The sequence below is a fragment of the Nicotiana tabacum genome, chromosome 14, assembly GCF_000715075.1.
Source record: "Nicotiana tabacum cultivar K326 chromosome 14, ASM71507v2, whole genome shotgun sequence".
In the NCBI taxonomy this organism is placed as follows: domain Eukaryota; kingdom Viridiplantae; phylum Streptophyta; class Magnoliopsida; order Solanales; family Solanaceae; genus Nicotiana; species Nicotiana tabacum.
Window position 1 is genome coordinate 21,580,440 of NC_134093.1, and position 19,641 is coordinate 21,600,080.

A 19,641-nucleotide genomic window follows, 5' to 3' on the forward strand; every position below is an offset into this window, starting at 1 on the left:
TAGACTTGTTAAGTCTCTTTACGGACTAAAACAAGCACCCAAACAATGGCATGCGAAATTTGACCAAACAATGTTGTCAAATGGTTGTAAGATAAATGAATGTGATAAATGCGTGTACATTAAAAATGTTCCAAATCACATAGTCATTGTTTGCCTATATGTGGATGATATGTTGATAATGAGTAATGACATTGCCAACATAAATGCTACTAAGCGTATGCTCAATAGCAAGTTTGATATGAAAGACTTGGGAGTTGCTGATTTAATTCTGGGAATTAAGATCAATAAGACTTCTCAAGGTCTGGCATTGTCACAATCTCATTATATTAAGACAGTACTTGAAAAATTCAAGCACTTGGGCTTTAAAGTTGCAAAGACTCCAATTGACGTGAATCTTGCATTAGCAAAGAACAAAGGCCAAAGCATATCACAATTGGATTATGCTCGTGTATTGGGATGCTTAATGTATATCATGAATTGTACACGACCAGACATAGCTTGTGCTATAAGTAAACTGAGTCGATATACGAGCAATCCAGGCCAATCTCATTGGATGGAAATGAAACGAGTTTTGGGATATTTAGAACATACCCAGAACTTTGAATTGCACTACAGTAATTTCCCTGCGGTGATTGAGGGATACTGTGATGCAAATTGGATCACCGGTTCAACTGATTCTAAGTCCACGAGTGGATATGTATTCACTATTGGTGGAGGAGCGGTATCTTGGAAGTCGTCCAAACAATCATGTATTGCCCGCTCTACAATGGAGGCTGAATTCATAGCCTTAGATAAAGCCGGTGAAGAAGCTGAATGGCTCCGGAATTTCTTGGAAGACATTCCATTTTGGCCCAAACCATTGGCACCAATATGCATACATTGTGATAGTCAAGCGGCAATTGGAAGGGCTGGGAGCGTCATGTATAACGGTAAATCTCGTCATATACGACGAAGACATAAAACCGTTAGGCAATTACTCTCTAGAGGAATTATCACAATTGACTATGTAAAGTCAAGTGATAATGTGTCGGATCCACTTACAAAAGGCCTAACTAGAGAGGTAGTTGAGAAATCATCAAGGGAAATGGGGCTATGGCCGAGAACAAGTCATTGTAGCGGTAACTCTACCTAGAAGACTGGAGATCCCAAGATCTAGGTTCAAAGAGATCAAACAAAGTCATTAATGACGGTTCAACATTGTCAAATAAAATTTTAGTCCATTCTCGTGATGAGACAATGTTCAGTACCAAGGATAAAGCATTAAGGCTTTTTAATGATTTCTAAATTTGATACGGGGTATATCAAATAGTGTATCTACAGGATGACACGTTTAGGAATCACCTATTTAAGTGTGAAGTGTGAGCCGCTTCAAGGAGAACTTTGTAAGGCCAGTTCTCTACGCACTTATGAAACCAGGCGGTGTTCATGGCTGAAACGAACACAACAATGAGAACCAAAGACGGTTAAGGGTTGATTGTGTGACTTATGGTTGTCTAGGTATACACCAAAGATCGACGGTTCAAAGATATCAAATCTACCGATTGACCGAGTATATCCGACATAAGTTTACTACGGAAAGTTCAAAGGGAAACCTACTTATCCAGATGCAATTAATCCTTGCTTGTAAATCACACAGTTTTTCATGCATACTTCCGTGATATAGCCATTCCCCATTCATGTGGAGGATTGTTGAGGTTTTATTTTTAAGATGTAATATTCTTAAAATGAGGGTGAATGGGAAATTGAGGGAAAATAAAATTTTGAGTAAAATTTTAAGTTTCCCCCTCTTAACAATGAGACATTATCCCATATTGGAAGTGGAAGACATTTTTGGTGGGTATATATATAATTGCTCTTCTTGTAGCTCTTAAAGAGTTAAGAAGAAAGCAAGCCTCGCGCCGTCGTCGTCGTCGCTCGCTCGGCTCGGCTTCGGCTACAGCTTCGGCTTCGGCTTCGGATTTGGATTTGGATTTGGTCAAATGATCGATTGATTGATTAATTTTTTGGACCAAATTTATTTGTTAATAGTAAATATTAACGTAAGATTATCCGTATTTGTAAACGGATATTTTCCAATCCGTGTATTGATAATTTGGCAGCCGGATAATGGTCTTCCCACCATGAAGTGCTTGCTCCACAAATATGAAGTGCTTGCTCCACAAATATGTAATGCTTGATCTACCATGAAGGGTGGACGTTTGGTCTTGCACTCCTTCTTGGCTGCTATATATATGAGCAGCAAATGTTGAAGAAATACAAAAAACTCAACATACAATTCGCTCAACAAATTGGCTATACATTGCACTCCTTCCTCTCAGAACTTCTATACGTTTTTCTGAGTATATACTCCTTCGTTCTGCATTGTTTTTAACTTCAAACAAAGCAACTGTAAGTGTGATTTGCTACCGAACTTTGTGTTCGACGAAACACTGGGGTTTGAAGTACCGCTACACCAGTGTGTTATTCGTTCTATCCTGGGAGGAAATAATCCATTACCTTGGGTACTAGGAGGGGATTAAATTCCTTAAGGAAACACTGTGAATTCAGTGGGCTCGAATTTATTATTATTGTTTCATTACGTTAACTTATATTTTGCAGAATTAATATTTACAAATACAGCAATATTGACCGGGAATAACAGTAACCCAATTGCAAGAATATAGAAAAATATAGCCCTCTCCAAAAAAGGTTTCCTACTTACATGCGGAACGGAGTGAGCATAGAGGATTCGTATAATTGATTTCAACTAGTTTAGGATTGAGATGTAGTTAGATAAACTACATATACATGAGGTGTTAAGAGATATCCTACGACGTCTTTCCTTATCGTACTTGTTCCCTTACTTGTAGTGTTACTTTTTTTACAGTTTGTCGTGTTGAATCTTGATTTATTCCTTATCATTAATTATTCTGGTATGTCTCCTGAACTAGAGCAGGATTTGGACTTAGCTGAACTACTTCAAGCTTCTGCTCAACTGGTTGCCACTCGAAAGTTTGATCGTGCTATTTCTAAACTTGTGTAACCAGTCTGCTTCTGCTACAGGTACTCCAGTCCAGAGAATTGTGTATTATTTCGCTGACGCTCTTCAGCATAGAATTGATAGGGAGATGGGAAAAATTCCAACTACTAGAGAAGAAGATATTGAAAAGAATTCTAATGACGAAGAAGAGCTTGTCATGAATTTAGAACCTGCTGTATTTGCTAAAAGACTGCAGAAAGGGTTCATTTGATTGATCTCTGTATAAAAAGTGGATCACATTGGACAACATTTATGCAAACTTTAGCTGATCAATACGAAAGCCCACTCGAGCATCTAAAAATAAGTGCTTAGTATTGAACCTAATATATTTTTAAAAATATGGGTTCAGACTTCAGAACTATTATTTACTACAATCGTAGTGAATTTTTACACACAAATTTATACGCTGCATCGAAAGTACAGATTCAAATGACCCCGATGTTATAAGGATGCATCCGCCTCTGTCAGAAAGATACTTCACATATTTTGTAAATTTTGCATTCCTAAACACAAGTATGATTGACATGTTTCTGACTCATCTTTTTCTTACTTCTCCTGATAAACAAATTAAATGGATAGAAATTTCAAAAGGCATTTAATTAGCAGCTTGATTGATGCTTTCAACTTAATAGGATAAGCTATAAAAGGACTAACCGATAACTATAGCATAAGAAACGAATTTCTTAGCTTGCTTAGCTTGTGAGATTGATTGCCTGCTGCAGATTCTTTAGAAAATTAAGAATCCCATAAAAACTAGAACGACAAGAGGGGTTGCTCAAAATGGTCAGCACCCCCCACCTACAATCCAGGGTCATGAGTTCGAGTCAAAGCAATATAGCTCCAACTAAGGGGATCAAAAGGGAATTACAAGGGAGAGGAATAAAAAAAAATGAACTGCTTAGGTAGTAAAAAAATATTCCATAAAAACAAGAACTCAAAAGCAATGGGGAGACTAATTTAACACTAAATGCTAGGATCTCATAGGCGTATAATCCAAATCGAATACACAAGTTAAAATGATTTCCAGTTTAAAATAACAGGTATTTCAAATTTTCTTAAGGGGAAGAGACTTTCTATGTAATTTAAAAAGCGTTTGATGTAGCTCTCCTTGGGAAGTTCCTTGATACTTAAGGCTCTCCATCTCTTTTCCATGACATCATAACACATATAAGAATTTTCCAGCCTTGAGTTAATAATGAATACAATCTTCCCATCACGGGACGTGCAAGATGATATAGTACTAAACTGTATGTCGTAACATGAAAATTGAATGATATGATTCTTCCATTGTTTTGTTGGATTATGTTCTAAAATCCACAAGAAGATGTGTCCACATGTGTGTTTTCATAATCCATGACTGCTAGTTTACCCTTCATCTCCATCAACTTGTAATCATGCGAGTTTTTCCACGATCCAATAATTTTAAATTTTTCAGATTTAACATCAAATGCATCTATAGCAAGTTGACTCTTATGGTAAACAAATCGATAAATAACTCCACTAATACAAACCCCAGGCATGCATAGAACACGAGGAGAAATACTTTTAATCTCTCTCCATAATTTGTCTATGCCTAAAGTTAAAATCCAATATTTATTGTACCCTTCTTGAACATGCTTAGTTGTCAAAAGAACTTTGTACTTCTTTTCTTCTGATTCAAAACCTAATGCATAGTTACACTGAACAAAATCATTCTTCAAGTTGGGAAGAAATCTTACTTCTCCTGTACTGGGATTGAAAATCGCTGCAGGTCCAGCAAATGTTGGTCCCCAAAAGCAAAATAAACCATTAACGCAATCTAAACCAGAATATGCAGGGGCGTGGTAATAGAGTCCATTAATTTGAGGAAGGGACGCAGAGGGTCTTCCATCTTCTATTTGTTCAGTAGTGTAAAAAACTGGTCTCGTTTCCTGCGAAAAGAACTCTGTTCCACCAGGACGAGTCATAGAGCGACGAACATGGATATTCAAAAAATCAGATTCTGATGCAAGGGAATTACAAAATTTGGTAACGCACTTGAAACGCATTCAAGATTTAACAGGAAGCCATGAGAATATTTCATAGATGATTTCTTGAGGAATTGACGGATTTCTTCCTGTAGAAATCATCTTCTTCTTCATTGGACGCCTTGGCGTGCGGCAAAGTTTTCACCTCTTCTTTTCCTTCTAAAACATTTATTTCCTTTTGGTTTTCTTATAAAACTACGGGGAAAAAAATGCCAAAAGCTTTTAATTTATTGTCCGGAGAATTAATTTTTTAATATTATAAAATAAGTACTACCTATATTTTATGGAATATTCTAAAACACAATTGTATCAATTCCCTTGACTTTCAACACAACCTTTCGAATTTAAAGCAATGAATCAACTTGAGTTTGTAAAAGAAATCTGGAAAATCAAGTCAAGTATATCGAAAGAAGCTATTTTATGACGCATCATTACTGACTGGATAATGACGAGGAAGCCAACTGGACAATAACATGAAGCCAAGAATTTCTTCAAATGTGTTCAAACTTGAAAGAAGTGGAATAAACCGACAAAGGACGTTCAATATATGTTATATACCTCTAAATCCTTATATTTTACGTATATACACAATATAATTTTTAGACAAATGATAATCAATCGACCACCCTTAGCACAACGTAACTTCGACATGGTGCTGAGTTGACAGTTACATAATGCTTACATGGACGGTGATGTGTCAATTTAATGGATAATTATAGACTTGATTTAAAAGACTTGATAAATTAGTTGCACAATGAGATATAAAAGCAGTAATTAATGATTGCATTTGGGTTGACTGTCTACATCACATTCCTTGGGATGCGACCCTTCCCAGATCCAGCGTGAATACGGGATGCTAGGAGAATTGGTTTATCGGTCTCTGAAGATGAAGACTTGAACTTGAGTCTTGAAGAATGCAGCTGAGACCTAAGAGAAATTGGGAGAAGAGAGAACTGGAAAAATGAAACCTTACATGTATTTATATGCTTAAAGGTATAACCATATTTTTATAAAGTTGGGTTATCGGTTAAACCGTTAATAAATTGGGGTATTATCACTTTTAGCCCGCATAAAAAACTATTTACATCTGGTAGCCGAAAAAGTGTATAATATTTGTATAATTTTTATATATAACATACAGACTGTATATATATATATATATATAAAATATACAAATTTTATACATTTTTTCGATTATTATTTTTAAAGCATTTTTCCTAATAAATTGGGCAAACCGTAACCCGAACTGATAACTCAATAGTAAAATAACACTAAACCATTACCGAATCGTTAACCCAATAACCCAATACCAATAACCCAATAACCCAATACCAATAACCCAATAAATTTTTTCCGGATCGGACTATCGATTTTACCCGATATATGCCCACCAGCCCTACAAACAAATAACTATAGCATTAGAGAACGGATAATACAGCTTTATTTAACGTTAGGACAACTATAAGATTAACTTACATTGTGTTGGTGAAGTCTAAGCTAAAGCAAGAGCTGAGAGCATTTCCCCTCGAGAAATTGCGTTGCGCTGACATAATTTAGCAAAAGAGAAACATTCACACAATCCAAATTCAAAGTCTAGGAGATCATAATAAAGGGAAAAACTTTACATGTTGCATAAAATTGTTGAGTGCTGCAGATCTGGATACAGGATAATATACAAATCAATGATAGCATACATACAGTTGATAGACCTCATAATACGAGCTCTAACGATCAAATGATCCCATGTTTTTAACCCCGTCAAAGATTTATGACTGTCAGATGGTGGTTCCATTCTTTCCAAGTTCACGTTGTCTGGCTCTTTCCATCTTTCGCTTACGCCATTCTTCCAGAACTGTACAGTTGCAGTAAATAAAGAATAGTTTAATTGTTGTACGAACGTGCTTAACAAACGATCATACAAAATCATGATTTTAACTGTGTACCATCTTCGAGGGATAAAGATTTGTGCGTTAGAGAGGGAAAAATCACTCTTCGAAGCAAATTCTATCTGAAAATTGGTATTGACACCCATGTGGTTTTTTAAAGCTCCTAACAGTAGATTTAGCATTCTTAACATCTAATGGTTCTGAAATGCAATCAAGACCATTTTTAAATAAACGCCAAGCCAAGGGTAGAAGCAACACTCATCCAGCTGGAGTGCACTGTCGATTGAGTTGAAAAGCTTAATCGAGCACATGAAATATTGAGAGCAAGAAGAGAGTATTAGAAATTATTACCAGAATAGAGGCATGCTACTTTTCAGTCATGGAGTTTGATGCATGAAATTAAAGCAGCAGTATTTCACAGGCAAAGTTTACTACGACAGCAGAAACATTTTTTTTTTGACAATGTAACATGTAAATTTGTATTAATCAATCTTCAGCACAAAGGAATCTATGGTCTTGGAAAGGAAGGATTCTGGATGACTAAGCAGGTAAACAATGCTTATGGTACCAGCACAAAGAAAGAGTTTACAAAAGCCTACAAAGCTCCCTATTACAATCCTTGCTCTTCTTACAAGGAATCTAGGACATGTAGAATCGACTCTAAGTCGTCACTATATTCTGCTTTACACCAAAAACGAAAAAGAAGAATACAATTCATCTTAATTTTCTGAATAGAACTAGTTGAATCCTCAAAACATCCTGCGTTCCTCTTCTTCCATATTGTCTACCAAATAGTTGCAGGGACAATTTTCCATCTGTCTTTGTTGGAAGCAGTGCACTTCCCCCTTCATTCCAGCTTGACAATAGTTCGGATATTCTTCCTGGCATTGACCATCTAATGCCTCTGAGGTTGATGAATAAGTCCCATAACTGACTAGTCACTCTACAATGTAGAAACAGATGGTTGATTGTCTCTACCTCTTGGCCACATAAGTAACACCTCGAGCAGATTGACACTCCCCTTCTCCTCAGGTTATCATGTGTTAAAACTGCTTCTCTAACTACCAGCCAAGAAAAACATGCCACTTTGTATGGTATCTTGACCCTCCATATGTGTTTCCAAGACTATAGATTGACTTGTCCACCATCTTGGTTTAGGTACTTGTAGGCTGAACTGACTGTGTACACCCCACTGTTGTTTTGGCTCCAACTAAGTGTATCATCTCCCTCCTGCAGTCCATTATATAGCTCCAGAGTGTTAAAGAAATCTGTAATTCTGGGTAACTCCCAATCATGTAAAGGTCTTCTGAAGATGATATTTCATGCTTGTGTACCCCGAAGTTCATGTATTGTAGCTCTATGTTGTTGATTCAGGGCATAAATGTCTGGAAAAAGATTCATAAGACAACCAATTCCTAACCAGTTATCTTCCCAAAAAAGAGTTTTCCTTCCATCTCTTACTTTGAATTGAAGTTTATCAGCAAAATTTGTCCACAGGTTCCTTATAGTTCTCCACAAGCTAGTACCATAAGCATTGTTTACCTCCTTAGTCATCCAGAATCCTTCCTTTCCATATTTGGCCTTTACTACCTTGCTCCACAAAGCTTGATCCTCCCTGGTAAACTTCCAAAGCCACTTCATCAAAAGACTTTTATTCTGCATTTTCAAGTTCCTGACCCCCAGACCTCTTTTTTTGTTGAGGGTCAATGTTTTCCATTTGACTAGGTGAAAGCCCTTCTTCTCTTTGTTTCCATGCCAGAGGAAGTTTCTTCTCAAGGTGTCCAGTCTTTTCTCTACATTGGCAGGTATAGGAAATAGGGACAGCATATATGTGGGAAGGGCATCTAGCACAGAGTTAATGAGGACCAATCTACCACCCAAAGAAATGTAGTTAGATTTCCATCTTGCTAGCTTTTTCTCACATTTTTTCAGGACTCCATTCCACATATCCTTGGATTTGCTTTTATCACCCAAAGGCATCCCCAAATAAATGGTTGGGATAAAACCAATTTCACCTCCCAGAATTCCTGCCAGCAGCTGAATATTAGATACCTCATTGACCGGAAAAATCTAACTTTTCCTCCAGTTGATATGGAGCCCAGAGATGGCTTCGAAAATTATGAGGATCACTCTTAGATACTTTACTTGGGTCACATCAGCATCACAAAAAATGAGGGTATCGTCTGCATATTGAAGGTGAGTAACCTCCAGTCTGTCAATTTGGTTTCTTGCCACATTGAAGCCCTTAATCCATCCATTGCCATGTGATATTCTTAACATATTGTTTAGCCCTTCCATAGCAAGAATGAACAAGAAAGGGGATAAGGCATCTCCCTGTCTCAATCCCCTTCCCAAAGGAAAAAAGCCTTCAAGGGCTCCATTGATCAGGATGGAGAACTTGACAGTGCTTACACAGAATCTGATCCAGTTGACCCATTTCCTACCAAAACCCATCTTCTGGAGAGTTCCTAGCAAAAATTCCCAGTTGACATAGTCAAATGCCTTTTCAATATCTAACTTGCACATAATTCCTGGCCTCTTCTCCTTGAGTCTGGAATCTACACATTCATTTGCGATCAAAACTGCATATGTGATTTGTCTCCCTTTTATAAATGCCATTTGTTGTGAGTCTACCAACTTGTGCATCACCCTTTTCAATCTTTCAGTGAGTAACTTGGAGATCAGTTTATATATGTTGCCTATGAGGCTGATAGGCCTAAAGTCCCTTAGCTCCTTGGCACCACACTTCTTAGGTATCAATGCCACATAAGTGGCATTGAAGCTCTTTTCAAAGAATTCCTGGGAATACAAGTTTTGAATAGTAGCCATTATGTCTGATTTCACCACGTCCCAGCATTTGATGAAAAAGCCCATAGTGTACTCATCCAGTCCCGGAGCTTTGTCTATTGCACAAGTCTTTAAGCATTCTAAAACTTCATTCTCCTCGAAAACATTTTGCAATGTCTGTACTTCAGCCAATTGTTCATATTACAGGTAGGTCTCCATACTTCTGTTTCAGAGTACAGTTTCTGATAAAAGTCGATAATCTCCCTTTTGATCTCAGCTCGTTCTTCAATACTCTTCCCATTTACCTCTAATTTGTTGATGTTGTTGAATCTTTTATGTGCATTAGCAGTTCTTTGGAAGAACTTGGTGTTCCTGTCTCCTTGTTTGAGCCATAAAGCCCTTGATCTTTGCCTCCAAGCAATTTCCTCCTTTGTAGCAAATTCTTCAAATTCGATGGAGAGTTTTGTTCTCCTGGCCATCTCCTCCTCATTAAGGTTCCTCTGTTGTTGGATAGCATCCAACTCAACTATTTGGGTCAGTATGAGATTTTTCCCCCTCTCCAGGTTGCCATAGCTATTCAGGCTCCATTCTCTCAATTTACCTTTTAAGGCTTTTAGTTTGCAAGCAAGGATATAATCCGGTCTTCCTTCAAAGATGAAGGATGTCCACCAGTTCTGGACTCTGTCAGAAAAACCTTCAGTCTCCAACCACCAGTTTTCGAACTTGAAGTAGGATTTACTGTGATCCCAGCTGCCACACTGTAACATTAAGGGTGTGTGATCAGAACAAACTCTAGGAAGAGTTTCTTGTTTGATGTTTTTAAAATACTCATTTCACTCCATCGATACCAGGATCCTATCAATTTTTTAGATGGTCTCCTGACTGTTCCCTCTAGCCCATGTATAGATGCCCCCTTCTAATGGAAGATCAACCAAGTCCATGTCTTCAATGAAATTAGAAAACTCAGTCATAGTTTTGGTTATTCTGCTGCAATTCCTCTTTTCAGAGGGAAATCTGACTGTGTTAAAATCACCGGCAACTACCCAAGGCCCTGTGAACAGACTTCTAGTACCCCCTATTTCCCACCACACTTCCCTTCTTTCTCTGATGCAATTAGGAGCATAAACTCTTGTCATGTGCCAATTAAAGTCTTGAGAATGTGACTCAAATTTGCAAGTCAATGAATGAGCACCCGTGGTTACTACCTCCCCTTTCCAAACTTTACTATCCCATAACATTAGAATACCACCTTTAGTACCACTAGCCTCCAATTGCCCGTATTTAATACCCCTGACCCCCCAAATTTCTTTGATAATCCCTTCTATATCCCCTTCTATTTTCGATTCTTGAAAACAGAATACATCAGCTTTCCAGTTAAGGATCAAGCTTCTGATCACCCTTCTCTTATTCCTGCGATTCAGTCCCCTCACGTTCCATGAAATGATTTTCACATTCATTGATCAATGATTGAGATTTCTTTCCCCATATTCCTTGTCCCAGAACTTTTGAACTTCATGTCAAATACCAGGCCCTTTAACTCACGGTTGCCTTTCTTTTTAGGAGTCACCGTATTTACTGGTTCTGGTTCTTGCCTCTTCGCTTGCCTCCATCTGTCAATCTTCTTGAATAAAGCCAAGGCATCCTCTTCGCATCCCTGGAAATCAACCCCAAATTGTTTGCTGAGCTTAATTACATTCTGATGAACCCATAAGGTTGCGTCCATCTCCCCCTCTAAATCGTCACTTTGCAATTGCATCTTCAGAGGTTCAGCTTCCTCGATTGCCCAGTTTTAAGGTTCAATTTGCACTGTCACTTGCATGTCGTTTCTGCCTCCCACCCCATCAATTAGAATACCCTCGCCGTCAATATTAGTCATGGCATCCACATAATTATCACCATCTTCGTGATGTGCCTGCTGCTCAGCCTTCTGTGTGAGTGAGAGAGGGATTTCTCTTTCTTCGTTCTTTTTTACTTCAGAAGATAGAGCACTGTTAAGAGGGGAGAGAGAGATTGCCTCTATTTCATCGACTAATGGGTCTGCTATTTTCTAGTGAGGTGTAGTAATCTGGGCCGAAAAAAGAAATTGGGCCTCCTCATTTAAAAAAGAGCCCAGAGTCCTCTTCTGAAAAGTAGGTTTTGAGGGATCTGAGGGTTTGTGGGCCAGAAACATTGGCAAGAAGTAGATGAATAAATTATCTATGTTATAGATACATTGTCAGCTCATACCCATTTTCTTGGCCATGCTTATTTCTCATAACTATTGGTTCTCGTCCGCACGATGGATAACTCATGAAGGAGAATATACAGGACTGGAGAAGCCCCTGGAAAACCGTCTGTCACTCTATTGCATGCTCCAAGCACATGTGTGAGAAACAAACAACAATGTCTTCATGGATTTCCCTGGTCTAAGATGCTTATGGCGACCAGTTGATACATTCCTATTAGTCCTGAGTTTTTATGAGAACTAACTTGTAAATTACCAACGCAATTTTACCTAGGTTAGGAGATGTAATTTTGCCAAAAATATGTAAATTACCGACACAATAATCTAAGTACTTAGTATAAATGCCCATTCAAACTTGAGGGAGTAATCAAACTTAAACAATTCTCTCAATCATCCTTTCCTTATTCTTCCTAGTGTGTCTTTTTAGAATACTTTTTTTTTTGACAAGGTAACATATTTGTATATCAGAATATAGACTTCACTAAAATTGTGAAATCACCCATAATGACAAAGGGAGTGCCCAAAAAAAAAGAAAACATTTATAATCCTTGGTCTTCTCACAAGGAATCTAGCACATCAAAAATGGATTCATGATCCTGCAAAAACTTTCCTTTACACCAAAAATAGAAAAGAGCTAGACATTTCATCTTCATCTTCTGGATGTTACTGGACTTGTCAACATCTCTGATTTTTCTCTTCCCAAATTGTCCACCATATGCAGGTTGGGACAATTCTCCATCTCTCTTTATGATTAGAAAGATTGCCCTCTTTATTCCAGCAAGCTAGAACATCAAGTAATCTTCTCGTCATTGCCCATAAAATTCCCCTTAAGCTGATGAGGATTCTCCATATTTCTACAGTGAACTTGCAATGCAAAAAGAGATGACTAATTGTCTCTGCCTCCTCTCCACATAAGTAACATCTAGAGCACAAGTGGTAACCTCTCTTGATTAAATTATCTTGTGTTAGAACCGCTTCTTTTGCTAGTAACCGTGTGAAGCAAGCAACTTTGTAGGGGATTTTTACTTTCCATATCATCTTCCATGGCCAACATCCAACCTGATAATTAGAAAGGTTGAATTCCTTATAAGTAGACTTAACAGAGAACTTCTCATGCCTATTCCCTTGCCATATCATGTGATCTTGAGTAGAGTTGATTCCACTGAATAGCTCCAAAGTATTGTAAAACTCTATTACTCTGTCAATCTCCCAGTCATTTAGTAGTCTTCTGAATGTAAGATTCCAACCTTGATTAGTCCATGCCTCATCTAATGATGCTTGTTGTTGTTGATTCAAAATATATATGCCAGGAAAAAGTAGCTTCAGGGGTCCTTGGCCTAGCCAATTGTCATCCCACAAAGAAATCTTCATACCATTTCCTACTTTGAATTTGGACTTGTTAATAACTTTTGGCCACAAATTCCTAATTGACTTCCACAAACTAACACTATATGGACTTCTCACAAGTTTGGTTGTCCATCTTCCTTCCACACCATACTTCTCCCTCACGACCTTTCTCCACAGTGATTGTTCATCTGCTGCAAATTTTCATAGCCACTTCATCATCAGACTATGATTCTGAACTCTCAGGTTTTTAATTCCCAGTCCCCCTGTCTTCTTGCTAGTAGTAAGAGAAATCCATTTAACCAAATGGAACTTCTTCTCACTATTGCCTTCCCATAAAAAATTCCTTCTTAACGCATCAATTCTCTTCACTACATCGGCAGGAATTGGGAATAGGGACATCATATAAGTAGGCATGGCATCAAGTACAGAGTTGATCAAGATTAATCTACCTCCCATAGATAGATATTGATTGTTCCAATTTGCTAGCTTCTTTTCACATTTCTCTAGCACACCATTCCAAATTCCTTTTGACTTGCTCTTGGCTCCCAATGGCATCCCCAAATATACAGTAGGCAGTTCACCTACATTCCCACCAAGAATATCAGCAAGACTTTGTAACTCCATTACCTCATTGGCTGGATAAATGAAGCTTTTGTGCCAGTTTATGTGTAGTCCAGATGTGGCTTCAAAAAGAATGAAGATCACCCTTAATACTTTCAGTTGTTCTCTATCAGCTTCACAAAACACCAGAGTGTCGTCAGCATACTGCAGGTGGGAAATCATCATGTTGCTATCAGCCCTGCAATTCACCTTGAAGCCCCTTATCCAATTGTTTGTCTGAGATATTTTCAACATATCATTCAATCCCTCCATAGCAATAATGAATAGGAAAGGAGAAAAGGGATCTCCCTGTCTCAGACCCCTCTGAGAAAGAAAAAACCAGTTGGTGCTCCATTTACGAGGACCGAAAAGCTCACAGTAGAGATGCAGAATTTTATATATCACAAACTAAAAAGCTGGTGTCTTTTTAGAATACTGGATAAGACAAACTACTAAGTCATATATTTCCTATATGACAAGTCAGTCCTCCTCCTCTCCAAGTCTACTCATGTCATTCTCGTACTCCTACTAACACCCATGATAATTCTTCACATGAAACATGTATGCTGGCAACTCCTGATTACTCGTACTTTAACCCTCACCCGCTCGACATTAGCAGATACCCCCACTCTGTCCATTGTGATACGCAAATGTCTTTGTTCTTCTCATTATTTACATCACATTTATAACTTTCTGAACTATCATTGTATGTCCTCATGTTTTGATTTGTATCAGCTTTGACTAATGCTATTATAGAAAAGACTATTAGTGAGACATTGGAATATCTAAGATAACGAGATGTCATCACAGAGAAGATAACTGCTTTCCTTGCCAATATCACTTAGAAATTGATTCCATTGACGGTAGGTCAAATTTGCTGCTAGGTGCCACTATATTTATTCTGTGAAAGTGGATCCAGATGCAAAACTGATTGGCTGAAGGCTTGCCTATTGTTAAAGGGTACACTCAAATTTATGACCTTGATTAGGGTGACACATTCTCTTTGGTAGCTAACAATTAACAACCTGCATCACTGACCGCTTGGCCAGTGTTTTTGAGAGCGAGAAACGCAAAAAAGCGACAGGGGCTCGCCTCGCTTCAAAAGCGAAGCGCGAAACGAAGCGCACGCTTCATTGAATTGAAGCGCAATTCTTAAAGAACATAAAGTAAACCTTGCAAAGAGACAAACATAATGAAATAAACTGAAAATATAACATATATATATAACTGAAATCAGCAACACCTTAATTAAATTAAATTTAACAACTGAAATCAGTAACATTTCAAATAAAAAGGAAAAAAATTGGATTTTTTTTATAATTATGTTTAAAATACTAAAATCAGCAAAGCAGCAACATTTCAAAATATAATAATTAAGTTTATAAACTGAAATACACACAAAAATTAATAAATAAAGGCTAAATAAGAAGAATAAAAGGGAAAAAAAAGGATCGCTGCCTGCCCTAGCACTTAGCAGCAGTCGACGGGAAGAGTAAGAAAGAAGAGAGAAAAAAAGGAGAAGAAAAAAGGAGAAGAAGAAAGAAGAAAAAAAGAAGAAGAAATTACCTGGAGGCTGGACGGACTTCTAGAACCCTAGCAGCAGAAACGATGCTCGATGGAATAGAAGAAGAGAAGAAATGTCTTCACTTTGGGGTCTATGTTTTGTATAATATAGAAAAGACCCAATCTTTTATTTTAAAAAAAAAATTGACCCCTTTTGACTGAAGCGGTCGCTTTTTCGCTTCTCGCTTCTGCGTCGCTTCTCGCTTCAGGTGTTGAAGCGATCGCTTTTGATGGTCGAGTCGCCTCAGCTTCATAAAAGCGACGAGTTGTCGCTTCGCTTCGCTTCTCGCTTAAAGCGACGAAGCGATCGCTTTTTTAAACATTGCGCTTGGCAAGCTCGGTTTTAAGGGATTGCTAAGAGGTATGCCAACTCGTTGGATGAGTAGTTCTTCCCATTCCAATCGAGTATGTCCACCACCATAAATGCCAGAATTGGGTCGATGTTCTGATTCTGGCAGATGTAGAGATGGCTAGAGAGGAGATGGGAAATGTAGCAAGGACTGAAGCAGGCTCGCAGATACCTTTACGTCTTTTCAACTGTGCTATCCGTGAATTAAAATGGGGGAATTAATTATCCCGCAGAGATAGCATCCATTAGCTTATTGTGGGCTCTCACTCTGGCTCATTATCCAGAAGGGGGCGCACAGCTTTTTGGTGGACCAACGGACATAAAAACTGATGCTATTGCGGCTACACCTCCAAATTTGTCAGGTATACAACGAAGAATGGCATTGATCGAACCGGAATAGGATAACGCACGAGAGAGCGCAAGCGAGCTTGGTCATTATATGGGATAAAAGAAAGTCGCCCCTATCTCCAAAGAGGCTTATGCATTCCACGACTTTCTTATATTATGGGGTCTCGAAGACTAGTTGTGTCGTTCAGTCCAACAATTTGGGATGACTTGACATCAGGGTTGTGAAAAGCGCTCGCTTCCTCGCTTAAAGCGAGAAGCGACCCCTTACCTGCTTCTGCTATATGAAGCGACTCAGGTAGACAAAAGCGTGCGATTTCCACTAAAAAGCGAGAAGCGACGAAGCGAAGCGAATTGAGCGAAGCGTGTGCTTCTTTGTTTTAAAGAGCTACCGGCCTATTTAATTAAAAAAGAAGGGTGTTCATCCTCCTCCTCCTCCTCCTTTCACTGTTTAAGCATCCAAATAGCAACGAAATGCTGGCGAATATTTTTTTTTTACCTTCGGTTCTTCTTTCTAAGTCTTCTCCTCTCCGTTGAAATGTTGCCCAGTTCTTCTATCATTGTTTTTATGCTGCCTAGTTTTTAACAGAATGGTATACTGCCCTTCCCCTTATTTTAATTTTTTTTTTAAAATTCCGCTTCACTTCAAAAAAGCGAGTGCTTCGCTTCTCGCTTTAAGCGAAATGGGGGTTGTCGCTTTTCCTCGCTTCACGCTCTTCACAACACTGCTTGAAGTGAAGCCGATCGTTCAGTTTCTTGCTTCGTGATTGTCATGATAAATGTATTTATCTCAACTCAAGCAGAATTTGTTTAACCACCTTTAGGCCAAAGAATGGGAAAATAAAAAATAAATTAAGTACCTTTTGGGAATTGAGGTAGCATAGTCCAAGATAAACATTCTCATCTTACAAGGGAAGTCTATTTCGGACACACTAGAGGAAACAAATCCAGGGGAAGTCACAGGAAGACTGAAGATTTTGAAAACTGATTGATAAACTGAATTATTTCACAATCACATGAACAGATAATATTTATAGTAAGTGTAGAGGGTCAGTTTCTTCAAACTCCATATAAAGGTTACTGAGACTCAGTAATCCACATTCACAGTTATCAAAAGAGCTCCAATATAAAAAGACGAAGGTCACTCAGATTGTTGGATATTCTCTGGGCACGACCAATTTCATCATATTGTGTTAGACCTAGTGTAGAAGTAGAGTATCAAGCTAGGGTCCTACACATATGTGAGCTCATCTGATTAAAACTACTTCTCCAAGGACTAACATGCATTGAAATAGAACAGATAAAGTTGATGTTAAGTTGTCCTTTGTATGGCCTCAATTCATAACCAAATCAGATGACTGATATAATATATAACAATAAGTGTGAGTCATAGAAGATATACGACTGACTGAATCATGCTATGCCATTTCAATCAGCACCAAAATTTCTCTTTTACTGATACCAAGAGCTGCAGAAGACATAGTTGACGGACTGACTGTAATGGCAGAAGACATAGTTGATGGACTCAACTTATGGCTAAGTGTTATAGAGGTCTTTTTGTGTCTGAAGGAAAGAAGAGTGTCCAGAGGGTTGTTGAATATTTACCTTTCACGCTGCCTGAATCAGAATATGACCGATAATTGTTCAGTCTAGATATGAGGTCTACTGCAGCAGTCTGTTTTGCATCCTTCTGTTGGACAGGATCTGGTTCGCCATATGCTTCTTTCCGTATTTCCTTCACCTATCAAGACAGAAGATTTTGTATTCTCCAGAAGTCTCACAAAATAGAAAACTAGATATTTCTAGTACGATTGATGCACACGTCCTAACTATTCAGCTACAGCAGAACATAGAAAAAGGACGGTACTCACTCTTTTAATTAGCTCCACAGGCAGCATAGCACGGCGAATCTCTTCTGCTTCCTTTATATACATTTCAACTGCAGTTCAAACATCAAGATGCCATATTAGCCACCAAGATTAGGAGATCTAGTGATAGTTATTTGACAGGAAAATGAAATATCCTAAAACAACTTTTTAAGAGCAAAACTGGCTATCTACACCTCCGCCTTTTATTTCGCTACATGCCAGCAATTACTACTACTCCCTCTTTTTCATTTTTATGTGACACTATTTCCTTATTTGTGCTATTTAAGCAAGAAATTCCACTAAATAGTTTACATTAGAGGGAATACAAGAGAAAGGCAGTAACTTTTTAGCCTCATTTGCTCTCAGTTACACAGAAAATGGTTCCAAAGTGAAAATTTGGAACACCAAATGCAACAACTCCCAATCAAAGTAACCATTTTTCCAGTTCTTGATCAAATAGCAAAACCTCTACCCTAAATAAATTAAGCACTTTCAATTTTCTGTGTTTTGTTGCTTCTTTCAACACACCCAGAAAAAACACAATTTTTAGATTTTAAAAAAAATCGAAGAATTGATTGAACTGAAAATGAAGCAAATTTAAAGGAAAAGCAACCATATTTACAGTTCTTGATCAAACAACAAAACCTCTGTCTTATAAAAGTTAGGAACTTTTTCAATTATCTGTCATATGTTGCTTCATTTCAACACAAACCCATCAAAAATAAAATAGAAAAAACAAAATTTATAGATATAAAAAATAAAAAATAAAAAAAAACTCCAAGAATTGTTTGAACTGAAAATGAAGTAAATTTAAAAGGAAAAAGGCAAGAAGAGAAGGGAACCTGAAGATGGTTTGCTGGAAGATGAAGAAGAGAAAAAGCTGTAAAGTAGAAAAAGGGAAGCAATCAAATTGAACAAAGTGACAACTATTGTAGCATTCTTGAATGACCACCTTAACCTCCACCTATGTTGTACCACCTCCATTTCAACACCCCAGCCGCAAAAGGTTGGTTCTTGATTCAACAATCGTGTTTTTCTGATGAAAGTTTCTAAATATTGGGAATTACTAATTTGGGATCTTAAACCTCAACTGAAAAAGGAAGGTTCTTGATTCAACAATCAGCTGAAAGGGATATAAATTGGAAATTACTTTAGCTTGTTTGGATGGTTGTTACTATTTGTACCGTATGTATTGGTATTCCAAAATAATAAGTGTTTTTGATTGTTTCGTTAAAATTGGTTGTATCTATTGTTAAGTTCATTGTTACGAAATAATAAAAAGTTTCATTTTTTGAAACAATGGATTTGGTGTGGCGAGATTATTTTTTATTTTTCTTTCCAATTATGCCCTAACTTATTACTTTATAATTCTATTTTATCCTTTACTTTTTTTTTATTTTAACTCCAAATCTCACACCTATAATCTACTTTGTCTTCGTCCCTTTTTTTTCCGTAACTTCTGTCGCTTCCAACTCCAACGTAAAATTACTAATTTTGTTAGAATTTATATGAATTTAATTGTTTAATCTGTTTATAAGACATATTTGGTTATAAATTAGTAGAAATGGGTTTTCTTAAATTATTTTTATGTGTAATTCTTGTTTAATTTAATATTTAAATAATTGAGGCCATTTTAGTAAACTTATC

At 37.5% G+C, this 19,641-nt stretch overlaps 1 protein-coding gene and 1 pseudogene across 2 annotated transcripts; both read right to left on the bottom strand.

Moving 5' to 3' along the window:
* Nucleotides 1-3,952: 3,952 nt before the first annotated feature.
* Nucleotides 3,953-5,175, bottom strand: LOC107758990 (putative F-box protein At4g38870; annotated as a pseudogene).
* Nucleotides 5,176-6,146: 971 nt separating this feature from the next.
* Nucleotides 6,147-19,119, bottom strand: LOC107793149 (uncharacterized). 2 transcript variants are annotated; one of them, XR_012698569.1, is made up of 6 exons: nucleotides 18,837-19,119; nucleotides 17,998-18,065; nucleotides 17,732-17,867; nucleotides 6,724-6,877; nucleotides 6,502-6,568; nucleotides 6,147-6,421 (listed from the first exon to the last, which is right to left on the bottom strand). XR_012698569.1 is itself a non-coding variant. In XM_075229406.1 (4 exons), the coding sequence occupies exons 1-4, from the start codon at nucleotides 18,976-18,978 to the stop codon at nucleotides 6,801-6,803; spliced, it is 423 nt and encodes a 140-aa protein (XP_075085507.1). In that variant the 5' UTR covers nucleotides 18,979-19,119; the 3' UTR covers nucleotides 6,633-6,800. The 2 variants fall into 2 exon arrangements, 1 of the variants encoding a protein (XP_075085507.1); XM_075229406.1 differs by lacking the exons at nucleotides 6,147-6,421; nucleotides 6,502-6,568 and having other exon boundaries at nucleotides 6,633-6,877.
* Between the last annotated feature and the right edge of the window lie 522 nt (nucleotides 19,120-19,641).